Here is a 15,729-nt window from a genome sequence, read left to right on the forward strand (position 1 = left end):
GAATGAGTCCATTTCACATTTTCTTTGTTTAATTCTTATAAAGGAAAGAGATTTTTTTAAACTTTTAAACTGTTTTTAAAAGCCATTCATGATCAAAGTTCATTCACTTCTCAGTGGTGCTGTTAGTGGTGGTTTTCTTAGCTTCCCTTCAGGATAATTAAGTTTGAAACTAATGGTTTCATACTTTTCAGGCTGGATTGTCTATCTGCCTTGGATATATTTCTACTTATGTGAGAAGAACATAATTCAAATTTTTAGCTGTCTATTTCATCATGGCTGTGTTTATAATTAGCATAGTTCTAAGGTCTGATTTTAGTGTGGGTTTGTCTTCCTTTGGCTTCATTTGGAGTTTTAAGCACTAAACATGTACAAATCAAGTCCTGCAGAGTATGGTGTGGAAGAGTGATGATTTCAGTGAAGGCTTCTCTCTAAAGGGAATAGTTTTCACTAGTAAATTGAGCATCAAATTGTGTTATGTGCATATGTATCAAAAGTTTCCTTTCTCTGTGGGGCTTGTTTATTAGATATGGACGTTGTGGCTTGTTCCACATATTTAGGAACATACACGTATTTATCAAATGCTTGACAGAAAAGCAGAGCATGTGATGCATTTCACAATATACTTTTAACAAGCTTGGTATCCCAGCCCTATTGCTTTTGGTCACAATCTTTCTATTTTGAAACTACAGTAAGTACAGGGATTTGAAAAAGGATATCAAAGACTTTGCTTGGTTTTATCCAAGGGGAAAATTCAGATGTTTCATCAACAAGTTTTAACCTCTCCTTCCTCCACTACTTCCCCCTGCAAAATGTAGACTGTATGTCAAGAGGCAAAACAAAACAAAACAAACCCCCTTTTCTTCACACAATTCACTTTAAGCTTCAAAATCCTCCAAAATCCCCAATCTCCCTTTGCAGTCTGGTTCCCACTATCCAGCTTTCCTCATCTCCCTCTGAAAGAAAAAAGCTCTTCTTTAAGGGACTGATAGGTTGTAGAGCGATGCTTAGCAACAACATTCCTGTGCCTTAAGTAGCTGCAAGCCCCTAGCTGAACCCTTTGATGTGACTGTCAGGGCAGATTTATTTTGTTTTAGCACATTGTCTACTTGTCCAGATGTATCAGGAGATAAAAAGGAGTCATGTTTACACTCTTTTTGGGAGGGGGAGGCGGGGAGAAGATGTAATTAAATCGCATTTTTGATGAAACTCTGAGAGATCGAGATGAAGAACAGAGGAATTTGCTTGCATATAGAGGGGAAACCCACTTGCCTGCCCTCACACCTGACATTGTAGGAAAATGAAGTGTAAAGCCATAGCACAACGTGTTGATTTGGTTGTGCTGAAGCCTTAGACTTCGTATTTTCTCATGTGCTGGTAGATCATGACAGTCCAGAAAGGTCTATTAGAAAGTGGCGGTTATGCACCGTAGACTCTTTCCTGTGTGTCTTATTTAATAGATTTATTTGTCCAGGTTGAAAATAACTGTGTTTTTCTCTAGAATGTTAATGTTACAGATCACATATCCCAGAACTTCTGGCTGTGGTAAGTGGCTGTCAATCAACTACTTAAAAAAAAAAATAAAAATAATTGAGCCTCAGTGATCTTGGATAAACAAATGTGCAGTGTAAGGCAGGCCTTGCTGAATTCTCCCAGAGAACAAATACCACAGATAAATCCATTTTTGTTTATTTGCTTTTAACTTGCACATTTAGCAACACCATTCTGAGCTCTATTAATAACCTGCGGTGTGCAGTGACAAGTCTGATTCCAGCATTCAGTATGCTGTGGGTATGCCAAGTGAATAAAATGCTAGTTTTAATCTGCTGTTACAAAAGTTACTCTATTTGCATTTTAAATAGGTTACACTACAGCACCCCCTTCTGCTGACTCAGTAGTGTGACAAGAGGTTTTAGCTGCAATTCAGTTTTAGTCCCATATGACAGAATGAAGATGCCTTGAAAGCATTTTTAGCCTTCCCATTTCTTAATTCCTATGCCTATTAAGCAAGGAGATCAGTGCAACTCAACAATAGTCGTGAAACTACTGTTATCTTGTAATTTTTAGGATCTAGCTTTCATTTTTGCAGCGTTGTCCATACTACTTAAAAAAAATGAAACAAAGCAAACCCTCTAACATTGCAAACAATTATGCTTGGTCAGTGAAACGTATACATAGTTCTGTATTCCTCTGATTGTCATTGAAAGGGTTTTCAAGTGTTGATATTATGTTACTGATTTAATTTATGGAACAGTCACAGAGGTTCCTGTCCCCCCCCCAAAAAAAGCAATTTACCTTGCTGATTGTGTCTTGGTTTTTGAAGACTCTATGGACATTAGATTGGCAAAAACAAATGTAAAAGTTCTGAATCATCTGTATTTCAAAATACAGGTCTATGAAAATAAGTTACTGTATTGTATGTAATGTGTATTTGAGTTCTGCATCTGTGTTTATATGTCGCTTGTATACTGTTGTTATTCCATAGCACAGCATAAATCTCAGCAATTACTCCATTAGTGCTGTGTTTTGTAGTTGTGATATAGTTGGCTGAAAAATACCACAGGGAATGAGTGAAGGAAACTTGGAATCTAACACATTATTAGTGTACTTCACATAAGTGACTTACCTATGTTTTTCACCTTCTATTGAAGTTGTAATATCTAAAACTCAGTATTGTACTTTCAGTCCTTCAGTGCTGTTGGTTGATGAGTAAAATGCAGTAAATGGCATGTTTGGGCATTGGTGAGGTGGGAACTTAGAAAAAGGTTAGCATCTGCTAGCATCTAGAAGTTCATTTGTTTTGATTATTGTTCATCTTGTTTGCTTTACAAGACACTTTACAGAATAGTTGTCTATGACAAGTCAAAATTCTGTAGCAACAGTTGCAGAGCTCTCTGGTTTGGGGTATGACAGGCTTATTTATGTTTTGTTTTCTTGCACTTTATTTTACTAGAGTGTAAGTCCATTGAATCCTGCATACTGTAAATGAGAAGAAGGTAGCATGCGTATTCCCAGAACGTAAAGATGGTGGTAAAGAAATGCAAGATAAAATGTGTACTTCTTGCTTGGACTTACTTTCCCAAACTCAACCAGGAGTCAAGGCCAGCAGGTTTTCTTTTATTCTTTTGTACTTTTGGGTTTTTTTTGTCGGTTTCCTGATTTTCATTAATACCAGTCTAAGAGAAGAAAAAGCATTCTATTTTAGGGATGAGTATGATTTAGCAACTTCAAATTTATTTTGTAGTGGGATTGTAAATGGATTTATTCTTATTTTAAAACCTAGCATTAAGTTTTACAGCGAGTAGATTTCTTGTTGGACTATATTAATGGGTATACATTTCATTATTGTTGTGTTGCTAGAATGTTTAAGTGCTCCTTTAGGGACACTTTAGGGACAGATCCTGTTATATACCATAATGAAAGATACTGAACCACTTGAGCAGTACGGTTTAAATAATCAGAAATGAAAAAATTAGAATTTGGTATATGATCAGGGAGTGGTAGTAATAGTGAAGTTACTTCAACTCATTAAACTGAACTGAGCGAGCAGCAGAATCACTTGCATCCTTCTGATTTTAAATGTAAAATCACTTTTTTTAATCTTTTCAATTTTTTTTAAATTTTAGAAATCTTTTTAAAAAGATACAAGGCAAATAGGCAAGATACAAGGCAATAACATGCAATAAGAAATCACTTTTTCTGCTGAGCTTGAAAAAAATAGTGTTAAGAAGATGCTAAAATTCTTGGCTTTTGAGTGATATAAGTTGAAAAAGAATGGCCTTGAAAGTCAAAAAACCTAACGGGTGTTTTTGTATGCTGTATGTTACAGTAGAACAAATCAATTCAGGCTCCTTAGATGCAGTCATTGCCTTGTGATTATATTTGTGTAAAGTCTTGGAGCCTTTGATCAAAGAAAGGCATTTGTGACTAGGTCTAATCCAAGCTCTTTAAGGTGTTTAACTTGCACGAGGGGGGAAGAGGTTGATAACAGCTGGGATTTAAATTTAGTTTTGCTGAACTTTTGTTTTGAAAGGATTTCTATTATACACTGCTTCCTTTTCCATACAGAAGATGGATCATTGAGTAAACCTAAAAGGGAAAGAGGATATGGGAGGAAATGGGTGGGGACTTGGAATTAATCTTCTGAAGAAAAATGTTTGATCAGCGGGTAGGACAGGATGAAAACCTCTGATGTTGACAGCAGGCAACTTTCTGACTAGTGTGTGATTGACAACTTTGATGCTCCAGTGGGGAGCGAGTGTCCAGCCGTGCTCAGGCATCCTCTGTCTGTGGGTGGTAGTGTTAATAATGTGGCAACTGGAAAGATTAATTGTGGACAAGCAGCAGGATTACGAGGAGGGCTTCACAAGTCTAAAAGGAACAGTGGTAGGAAGGCCTCTGATCTGTCAGCCCAAAAGGAAATTAGTTAGGGCAGGCTGGAGCAGGCTTAAAAAAAGAGGGGAGGGGAAAGGGGGAAGATAGAGTAATGGGAGAAGGGAAGCATTTAGGATATTAAAGCAAAATGAAGAGGATATTGCAAAAGGTCATAAGGGGATGGGGCCGTTGTTCTTGAAAGACCTTAATATGCTACATCCTCTTACAGTACATGCAGAGTTCAGCTTGTTTTGCAGGGAACTGCAAAGTGGTTTTTGTAGTGGTTAGAGCTGCTACATTAGGTAAAACCTGTTACTTGTTTTCAAAATGAACCTCAGAATAAACTCAAATTAAGAATTCTCAAAGATGTTTAAATTCAAATTACATCGGAGAGAATTTACTTAAGATGTTTCTGCAAGTTACTAGCTGCTGTGTGTTTTACTTCCCACCCTCTTTGGTAGAAGTAGGGATTTTGCCAATAAATTCTGTGTTACCATTAAAGAGGCCATTCATCATGCTTACTAATGTTATTAATCAAGATACACCACAGTACTCTTAAAATGAGATCATTTTGATAAATCATGTATGACATGAAAAGACTTTATTCCTTTTAAGTGCAATTTAGACTGTAATTTTTTTCCTCATTTATGATTCATGGGAGAAACATGGATAAAATTCCCTCGCACATTTACACCTTATCTTCAGTAATAATTCAAAACTGCTCTTAGATGAAAATTCAAGGTCTGATTCACCAAAGCTGAATGCCAGCTCATTATTTTCTGGCATTCACTAGTCCAAAAATAATGTCCATACATTACGTGCTTTTCACAATAGTTGAATTTGGCTGCACACCAGACATATCGATTACACTCAATTAAGCCTAAATGTGTAAGAATTATCTGATGTTCATTTACATTTTTGATCCAGTTGCACCCTGCTTTCAACCTTGCAATTTAACACTAAGTGAAAACCAAAAGGTAAAGTAAATTCAAGTGAGAAATTATAATCTCTCTTATGTGAGAATAAGGGAAATATATTCTGAAATGCTTTGGATCTTCTTAAGCTCCACTACTTCTGTTAAATAAGCAAAATTCTCTTGTCTTTTCTTGTTAAAGGTTATTGGAATTGGAAGGCCAACCGAAATATAAGATCACTGCTCTCCTTGTCTTCTTAGTACTACAATAATTTGGCCTACTCTATTAATAGCATCACATATGAAAATGGGCTGCTAAAATGTCTGGAATGAATATTTGCTAAGTTCAAAGTCACACTCTTGATTGTAGCTGAAACGGTTGTGTTATTTATTAAATTTAAAAATGTCAGGAATGGGTTGCAGCATTTTTTGCTAACATAGGTATAAATATTAGATAATTTTTTGTTTATTCTTGTGTTTAGAAATATAAAGAGGAAACGTCTAGTAGACAGATTTAATTTGGAAAGCAGAGTAATTTAAATTTTGCTGTTTGTCAAGCCATGATTCAAAGAAGATTAGCTTATCTGTATTACAGTCCCCCCTTTACTTCTTTCAGCAGCTGAAAGTATTTGAAGGAACGTGTGTTGGTGCCAAAAATAGCAGACCATTTGTATTTTTGAACCATTGGTCTCTACAAATTTTTTTTGATGCAGCACATGTACACTATATACTGATAATGTGTAGTATGCTCCCTTACTAGTACCATCCAAATAGTGGGGGGTTTAACTCCTTGAAAAGTGGAACTTGGGGATTAAACAAATGAAACTTTTCTTTAGTCTAATTAGACTCCCAGACTTTTAAGAGCCAGTGGCCAGTGTGTTGCTGACTTCATTTTCTTCTGAATGTTACAAAGTGTTATTCTTTCTTTTTTTTTTTTTCCCTTCACTTTACTTTGTGTTTGCAATGAGAAAAATATTTTTCACTTCCACATCATACTAAAAGTTATGCATCACAGACTTAGAAGGTCAGACTCCTGATGATTCTTTGAGCATTATTATTATGAGTATTAGATTAGTAGGTGAAAGAAGCATAAAGCCAAAAAATTCCCTTCTCTTACCAATACCTGCACTTAAGTCTCTTTCTTGTCTCATGAATTCTCTTTATTATTATTAAGAAAAAAAAAAAAGAGAGAAAAAGACTCCCTATATTTCCCTAGGAAATTCTTTCTAATGAGATAATTTTATAAAAATAAATTAAAATAGCATATTATTTCAGAGTAATCAGATTGTGTTTGTCTTCTTTATTAGGACTGGTTAAATGAGTACTTTTTTTTTTTTTAAATGACTGCTGGTGTAAGAAAGTATTTCAGATCTTCGTGACATTCAGCAAAATATGAGAAGCACAGTTTAAGGTGCAAGATTGAGACAAAGGTGGGTGATATCCTTTTCCTTCCTCCCCACTTTCCATCGAATACCCATCTGCTATGTTCTTGTGTTTTTCAGTACTGTGTTCAAACATCAAAAAACAGATTTTGAAACAAATCACTATTTTTATGCTAGGTTAGCAGGTCATCTGAGTAAGTCTATAGAGATCAGACAAGTTGTGACAACACCATGCGTTTGTTTCCCCCTTTTCCCCTTAATTAAAGTGACTCTAATCTATGTTGGAGCTTTAGTAAAGGCAACTGCCAACTCATAGTTAGCTGTGCTTGGTTGTGGAGCAGGGGGACTGGGAAATCCCATTTCATGAAGGAAAGCTGTCTCTCCACTTAAGCGTGCTGTGCCACCTGTTGGTTTTCCAGATCATAACACTGCATTGGGATCCGCCGCGCACTCAGGCTGGCCCGTCTGAGACCTCTAGTCTAGTTCACAGCTAGGGAGAAGAAAGCAAGACCTTTAGTAGCCTGCCCTATATAGTGGTCCTGTCAGGTCCCGCTTTTGCATGTTTTCTAGTCTCTTTCTTTATCCGTTCTTTCACATTTTATCCCTTTCTTTCACTGGCTGTAGGGTTCCTGATTTCATAGAAAAGCAAATACATTGTAAATAAAGTCATTCTTCCCTAACCGTTCCCTAGGATGGAACAATTGAAGACTTAGTGTATTGTTGCTTCCTGTAATATTTTCCGCTATCACGAGGCTCTTGAAGACCTCACAGTGAAATCAAAGCCCCATTGTTCTTGGTGCTCTGCAGACTCATGGGAAGAAACAGTCCTTCTAAAGTAGTGTTTTGATACTCTCTGCGAGCATGTCATAAATTCAACCCAAAACGAATACATTTAAATCTTTTTCTGTTATTAAGCAGACTATGTTTCTCATTGTATATTTATAAATGATCTTTATATATATATTTCATTTGTAAAAAATTAATTTCTAGTTAGATATGTCTAAAATTTTGAGGAAAAGAAACTTGAGGAGGAGTTCCATGGAAAGTTTCTGTACATTTTATCACAAAGGTGAACGAATTATCAACACATTATACTCATGGGTTAAATTATGTGAGTTGCTGCCGTCAGTGTTACAAAGGGGTTGAATTGACACGTTGCTGACGTATGGGTACACAGATGTTTAGGCAAGTTTTCAAAATATGTATGAATTATTGATGACTTGCCATTGTGTCTCTTGGGGAAGATATGTGTGCCCAAGAGATTCAGAATAAGTCCTCAGCCTAAGTAGATGTTTATGCAGACATTTCTTATAATTATAATAAGCCATATATCTGTTAAAGTATGATTAATTTTAAGCATTGAGTGCATCTGAGACAGAATAAGCTTATCAGGAAAATTTTACTGTTTGTTTTACGTAAAAGTTTTTCAAAAGCAAGTATGAGCTGATCCTTTAAGTTGGAACTGAACCACAGATTGTCCCATTAATCATATACCTTTCTAGAGAAATGTTTTTGTCAGCTTAAAAAATGGATTATGCAGTGATTTCCTTCATTCTTAATTGTAGTTTCCCTGTGGATATATTAAAAATCTTTTGAAATAAATCATACTTTCTTACTAAATCCAAGTTTTGCATCTGATAATGTGATATGTACCATTGGGCTCATCGCTGCAATGTCACAATATTGTTTTCCATTTTTTATTTGAATGTAAATCACTAAATGAGAAGCAATGAGCTTTCAAATTGCTAAGGTCATTTCTCAGTGACCTTACTAGATGACTTTGACAAGTGTTAAAACTGCGATGAATGAAAATAAACAACAGTATCACAGAACACAAGAATTCTTGATAATTGTGGGTCAGACGTAGAGAGTGAGTATCATGCTGTCCCTAAGAAAATTTCCTCTTTATCAGAAAAAAAATGAGTCACACTGTGAAATGCTGGAGATTTGAGATAGTCCCGTACTAGAAGAGAAACATGTTGTAAAGGAGAAATCCCAAATGCTTAAAATCTTTCTAATCTATTGAAGCCTTGTGTTGTGGTTTAACCCCAGCTGGGAGCTAGGACCATGCAGCTGCTCGCTCATTCCCCCCAGTTTGGATGGGGGAGAGATTCAGAAGAGTAAGAGTAAGAAAAAGATCGTGGGTTGAGATAAAGACAGTTTAATAGGTAGAGCAAACACCACACAGGCCAGCAAAGCAAAAAAACCCAAATTCATTCCCTACTTCCCATCAGCAGGTAGGTGTTCAGCCATCTACAGGAAAGCAGGAACGTGCCAACATGCTGCTGTTCTTCTTGTATTGTAAAATTTGTCAGGTATAATACATTAATGACTCCTACAGTTACTGTATGCAGGACATATGTATGGGTGTGTAAAGAATTTGTGGCATGCCTTAGAAATAAGGGTAAGTATTAGTCGAAAAATTCTGGGATCCAAATACAAGCTATGTGGCACAAACAGAAGAATATCAACGGGTATTAATGATATTCCATTATAGCAAATATAGCCTAATAGCCACATCTTACTCATCAACAGAAAGTAAAATTTCCTAAACAATAACCATTGTTTTATATAAAATTACATAAAGTTTGGGGTTTGAGGGTTTTCTTGGTTGGGTTTTTTTGGTGTTTGGTTGGTTGGTTGCTGTTTGTTTCTTTTCCTACTGCAGCTTCTACAGTATCTTTAATTTTGATGAACATGGTTTGAAAATCTAGTACTCCTTTACAATGTCTCTTTAGTATCAAGTACAACAATTCTTAGCTTGGGCAAAACTTACAGGTTAATACAAAGACAGCGATACCTCAATTTAGCAAATGTTTGTTATGTGTGTAACTTTGGCTGTGAGTAGTCTAACTTTATTGGCCTTGTAACTTTTATATGTTGTACTATGATATACTGCAAAACTTGAATGACTTGACTTTAATGCTTGCAAGAAAACAAGCCTCTCCTGTAATTATACTGGTAGAATTTCTTTACTGAGGTATTTAGTGACCTGTTCCTATAGGACTGAAACTACCACCCATTTTAACCAGCTTCCCTCGAAGCTATTTGTAGTTGTAGTTACTTTCCACTGCAGCAAGAACTTCTGATGCATATGTCACCAATACTTGAAGCCATAACTGTCACATGTCAATGCTATCACTGTCAAAATATTCCTGTGAGTATTAAGAGTAATACAATCTATACAGATCTCTGTGGAAAATAGCTTAGGGCCAAACGTCAGTATGTGGTAGGGAAAACAAATAGTTGTCTTTCTGCTGGTGCACAGGCTTACTCAGAAACGCGATTCATAACTCCAGACAGTGTTTGTGCAAAACAATCCTAACCCTGGACGGTATTCCATAGAATTAAAGTTGCTCTAACTGAACGCTTAGCTCAAAGGTAATGAAAGCTCTTCTATATTTGACAGGGAATTATATACTGTACATAAAATAACAGCAAAACACCAATAAACAAGCCCTCCTTTTCTTGCTTTTCCTAAAATTGGAAATAAAGCTAAATTGCCCCTTCACTCCAATATCCTTTTTAGAAGCTCTTGAATTTTGCTCACTCAGTGGTATATTGCTGAAAAGGCAAAGTCTCTTCCAGTAATTTTAGGAAAAGCTATCATCAAGCTGTCAACAGTCTAAATTGAGATTAAAAGTACCAAAGAGAAACCTTCACTATTATCAAAGTCCCAAATAAGTACACTTGAATAGGCAGATAACATCTAGAGTGTACAGTATGAGACCACTTATTCCTCCAGCTTTTGGAGTGATTTATTTACAGGGAAACAGTCTTATGTTAAATAGCTAGTGACATTTTTCTTCTTGTCTTACCCAGAACAACTCAGCCCAAAGAAAACAGATAGTTGTGAAGAGATGTCTGTTCTTGGAATTCATTTCAGATGTCACATTGCTGGGTGTTATGGGCATCTATCTCATCCTCTGATATGTTATGTGCTCTCGGCTCATATTGGTCATCAGAGGGAGGATTTCCAATACTTCATAGTCCAGTTATTGAGCTGCATGTTTACAGTTCACTAAAAAGTATTATTCACTCTAGTTGAAGGTGAGAGTTGTGTCTATACTTCTCTGAAAAGGAGGTACTCTGTAAAGGGTATATTATCACTGGTGAGTCAGCAGAGGCAGGATTTTGTAGATTTTTATTCATATCTGATAAGTAGCATCCTTGCTGTTTAGGCAAATCTGTCTCTATTAAGATGTTTGTTGTGATGCATGATGTGTCTTCATGTTATGACCTGGTTTTTGGTAGAGACAAAATGGTTGGACATAGAAATTCATAGCTGGTCTCCAAAAGCAAAAGCTTAGTATACTAATCTACTCAGTCACTTCTTAACATTTTAATACACTACCATCTAGGAGTCCAAAAGCTATGACAAAGAAATTATAACCTTTAACAAACTATTACCATGATTATTTTTTTTTACTGTGGTTTCTGATTGTTGTTCACAGGTTTAGTCTGACAATTCAGATTTGAATTAGAATCTAAGCTTTGTCTTCTTCCAAACATTAGAACCCTATTTTACACTTTTATCTTAACCGGACATTGTAAATCTGGTTTTGAATTAATTTCAATTAAAAAAAGTATATAAATTTTGAAGATATAATTAATTGAAAAATAAGAACTAAGATTGAGGTGGATTCCTTTGATTGACTTCAACATGCATAAAAGATAGCAATTATTTTCTCAAGACTCCCTTTAGTAAATTATCACAAGATTCAAGAAATAATTTGGTTTTTGTATTTCTTCTCTTTATTTTCCTTATCTTTTCTATTAGAAATTACCATGTAACTTTTAGTAAACACTGCCCTTTGTGTCTTCTATTAAAACCCGTCACTTTTTCATGTATGTTGCAATGGGTAGATTGTAAACACTCCAGAGCAAACTCTGTATCTGAAAATGGAGATATAACTACCATGAATTTTAAAGACTTTGATGGTTATTCATATTCACCAATGCAATCCTTTATTTTCATATTTCCTCCTAACAATGCAACACTGCTGCTCTATAACTAAAAACCAAGATAGTATATGTGCCTTGTCTTGGCTTTATATTGCTCTCTCCTTCAGATGAAACATCCAACTGGTTGAAGAGTGCTTTATTGCAAACCATAGCTCCACGATCTATACTTTTAAATTGGAAATATAGGATCTGGAAATTTTTATTATGGGGAAATACTTGGGTTTCCTTTCTTCTCCCTTAACATTTTGCTTTTAAGGATTCTGAACAAGTTTTCTTGGTATTTACTTCTTTAGATGTATTAGACTTCTGGTGTGGGTTTTAAGTGTTGATTATTAACAATTCTATATACTCGCCTACTTTTTGCACTGTATGTATTTAAATTTTTAAGAGATTCCTTCATTTAGCTTACAGGAGAGTGGAATGGCTGAATCAGATTTTTTCTTAGTTTTGAAAAGTATGGTATCTTATCCCAGCTTTCTATTTTCTGTCTGCTTTCTTACACGTGGACTCACCCATAACATCCTTCAGGTAAATATTAATCTGTTTCACCAAGACGAACATTTTTAACGTTGCCTAAAGATTTCCTGATAAAGATGGTAATTTTTTGGGGCTGTGAGCTGTGTGAAAATGTTCTTTTAGTAATGATACCTAATATCCTTGTGTAAACTCTTGCGAGTAGAGCTACCTTGAAGGATTGCAAGCAGCCTTAACAAAAACAAATTAATCCTCCATGGCTGGTGACTCTGTGCACCTGTAACCACATCATAGAACTCATCTTGCAGGTGCATCCTCTTTGTGTAATCATTGACTTTCACTCAGAGTACTGATAATATTTGTTTTATCACACAGGCCTCCAGTGATGCTGCCTCCACCTCTCCAGAGATGCACTATACACCTCTGCCTTCGGGATCCAGAGATCTCACCAATCACAGAGGTATGAACTCAACTTTTATTGGTATAAACTGCTGCAAGGCGGTAAGCTTTGCTGTGAGGTCTTCTCTGTATTAGTTCCTGCTGCATTGGCACTTTACAGAGAACACTGTGCCTTTCAAGCACTAAATGAGAAAACCATACCTGTCAAGACTACAGATTTTAACTCATATTAAATTGGATTTAAGGGTAGTCTACTGGGAAAGCAAATAAATCTATGGATAATAACATTCAGTGATTTTTTTGTGCGTGTGTGAGAGAAAAACATAAAGATATTCAAGTACTTAAATATTGCAAAGTAGATGATTACATACAGCATTGGTAATTTTGAGAGAATTTGTAAACTTTCTGATATTTGTAAAGAGAGAGCTTTTTGGCAGTTTAAACAATTTAGGGCTATAATTTTGAAATGTTAACACTTTTTCATTGCAATAAAAGGGGATTCTTCTCTGTTTTTCAACATTAAAGGTGGATCAGTGTTCAATTTCCTTTTTCAGCAATCCTTAGAACTTAAAAAGCACCTTGGGCAAATTCTCAAATTCCTTCTGCATACCTATAGAGCAAAAAGTTCAGGGAACAGGTGAAAAACTGAAGTGGTCAGAAAGGGTGCATTCCATGCTCTTTCACCTTTGTTCTAAAAAGTAGAAATTTGAAAAGCTTGCAGTGTTTCTAAGCTTAAAACCGGAGCAATAATACTCTAATTTTTTTCCCACGTTACACATTGATTCCATCTTGGTCATGTAAACCATTTGCGTAGGGACAGGTTTTGCACAGGATACCAGAATCAAAGTCAGTCTTACATTTATGAATTGAAGGTAACTCAGTTGTAGTGTGTGTTCAAATTCTGCAGCATTGCTGTAGATTAAAGCAGAATTAGTAGAATGCCTTATACTTGAAACCTTCTGAAAAAATCAGGCAGGAGATGCAACTGAACAAGGATCCATGATTCAGGTGGGAAGGATGAGGGAATCAACTGATTTGCCTTTCATTTGTTGCAGCCTGTATCACTGTTGTTGAGCCAGGGCTAAAGATGGGTGTGAAGCTACGTACTGGTTTTGGTGTAAATGGATATAGTGTACTGGAAATCAGATGTCCTGAAAGTGCTGTATTGCATTGTGTTCTGACATTGAGCTCAGGTAGTAACTGGTACTTTTTAAAGAAAAAGGAGCAAACCAAAATCCTGGATTTGAGCACACACCACTGCCACCCCAATTTCCAAGATATGTGTTGTGGCTTTGATTTTCAGGTAAGCATATTTGCTCTGATGTTGGATTTCTGGTGTTGGATTGAATGGCTAGGGTCTAGTAAGACAATAAGTAGAATGAAAAAATGTTGTGAACGCCTAATTTCTATAAAAATGCATAAAAAGTACCATTAAAAGCCAGGTATCCTCAGATCTGCTTATTTAGATGATAGTGAATTAGAAGTGTGGTTTTATGGCTGATTTTGGAATCTGACTTGGTGAAAGAAATGCCAGTAGCATTAAGCTTCAAAAGTTGTGTGTCTGCATTATTGATTGACTTTTCTTGCAATAAAGCCATTGTGTGGTTCTAGACGTTGCAGACATGTTCCGTACGGGTGCCATTTCAGAGCTGGAGCTTACCAGGTTCTAAGTACCACTGTCTTTGCTAAGGTTTGAGAATGCTTGCTCTTTTACTACGAAAGGGCAAAATTATATTCTCCAAATTATCAACTTTTTACCCTTAGCTGTTCACATAATTCTTTATTACTTCTGTCTTTACTCTTCCCAGAAATATTCTGCTTTGCATGCTAAACGTGTGCTGAAAACTTCCTCGATGATTAAGCACAGTTATAAATAAAGTGAATGGAGAAGAGTGTCGTCCAAAAAAGGGTAAAATTGGCCCTAAAAGAGACATTGTCAGCGTGATCCAATACGTTTGTCTATATATATAATATTCACAAGGAAATAATTAAGAAAATGTTCCAAAATTCCAGGTGTTGTAAATAAAGCTTGGAACAACCTGCTGGCAGGGTCCATTAACTCAATCAACTTCTTATATACAAAGAAAAATCTCTTAAGTTTACAAGCCCATAAAAGATTAACTGGAGTCAATAGAAAAATCTCCAAGAAAAGAATGAAATACTTAACCATGCTATTTTAGGTTCTGAATATCTTCAATTTTTTTCTTCACTGAATGCTTTCAGTGTTGTAAAAAATGATTGAATCAGCTGTTGTATATGTAAATATTGGCAGTTTTCAGTGCAAACTGGAAAGAAAAATGCTGTAAGTTTGTGAGTGCTCTTATTTGTCCCTGGAGAAACTTGTTTACCAGAATCTGAAAGTCTGGTGAATGGTTTGGTACAGCTGTAAATTGCTTTTTGGGGGATTGCGAGGGGGAGCAGGAGCAATCTGAATGTATCTGAAACTACAGTTTTGCTTGGACATTTCTCACTCTATTTAGCTATGAAGTTTGCAGGGAGAGCAAAAGTATATAATTCTGCATGTGTTGCACTGTGCATCTTATAACTCTTGTGTTCATGCATACAGTATATTATTTCCAGACAGGATCGGATCTTTTGGGTTGACTCCATATTTTGTACAGACACTATTCAGGAATTGTAAAAATCTCTCTCTCGCTTTCATAGCCCACAGAAACAGCATATGACAGTGTCGAATCAATGTGGAATGATATGGAATAATCGCTGTAAATATTATATCAGGTGTTATGATGCTTGAGTATATAGATACGTGAAGGGAGAAATAAATATTGGATACACATTTTCAAGCTTTAGAAATTTTCTCCCCATCTTGGGGAAGTTGTTTTCCCTTAAATTACTCTGTTGCTTAGACCCACTTTTCTAAGTTGAACCTTTACTTGGTCCCACTGTCCATATTTTTTAGCAGAAAGTGTATTGGCCTTCTATGCAGGTTTTGGGCACCTGGCAGCAATATGACTTGATTCTTTATGAGATCTAATAGCTGTCCCATTAGGCAAGCCTTCCAAAGTGGTAATTTTATAGCTAGCTTTATTTTTGTTTTGATTCCAAAACAATGATCTCAAACTCCTAAGGGTCTTTCCTTAGTCTTTGTTAAACTAGCATTTTGTATTTCATTTTATATGGTTTTAGACACCAGTGATTTACTTATGTGAAATTTGTACAATTTTCTTACCCAGATAAAGCAAGTCAATTTAAAGACATGTCCTC

General features: G+C 35.9%; 1 protein-coding gene across 1 annotated transcript in view; it reads left to right on the forward strand.

The window, feature by feature from the left end:
* Positions 1-15,729, forward strand: part of LRMDA (leucine rich melanocyte differentiation associated) — a 666,001-nt gene that overhangs the window by 545,042 nt on the left and 105,230 nt on the right. Inside the window, exon 6 of the mRNA XM_074155105.1 lies at positions 12,481-12,565. Within this exon, the coding sequence (XP_074011206.1) occupies positions 12,481-12,565 (85 nt within the window). The remainder of the gene's footprint in view (positions 1-12,480; positions 12,566-15,729) is intronic.

This window comes from Numenius arquata, chromosome 10, assembly GCF_964106895.1.
Source record: "Numenius arquata chromosome 10, bNumArq3.hap1.1, whole genome shotgun sequence".
Taxonomy (NCBI): domain Eukaryota; kingdom Metazoa; phylum Chordata; class Aves; order Charadriiformes; family Scolopacidae; genus Numenius; species Numenius arquata.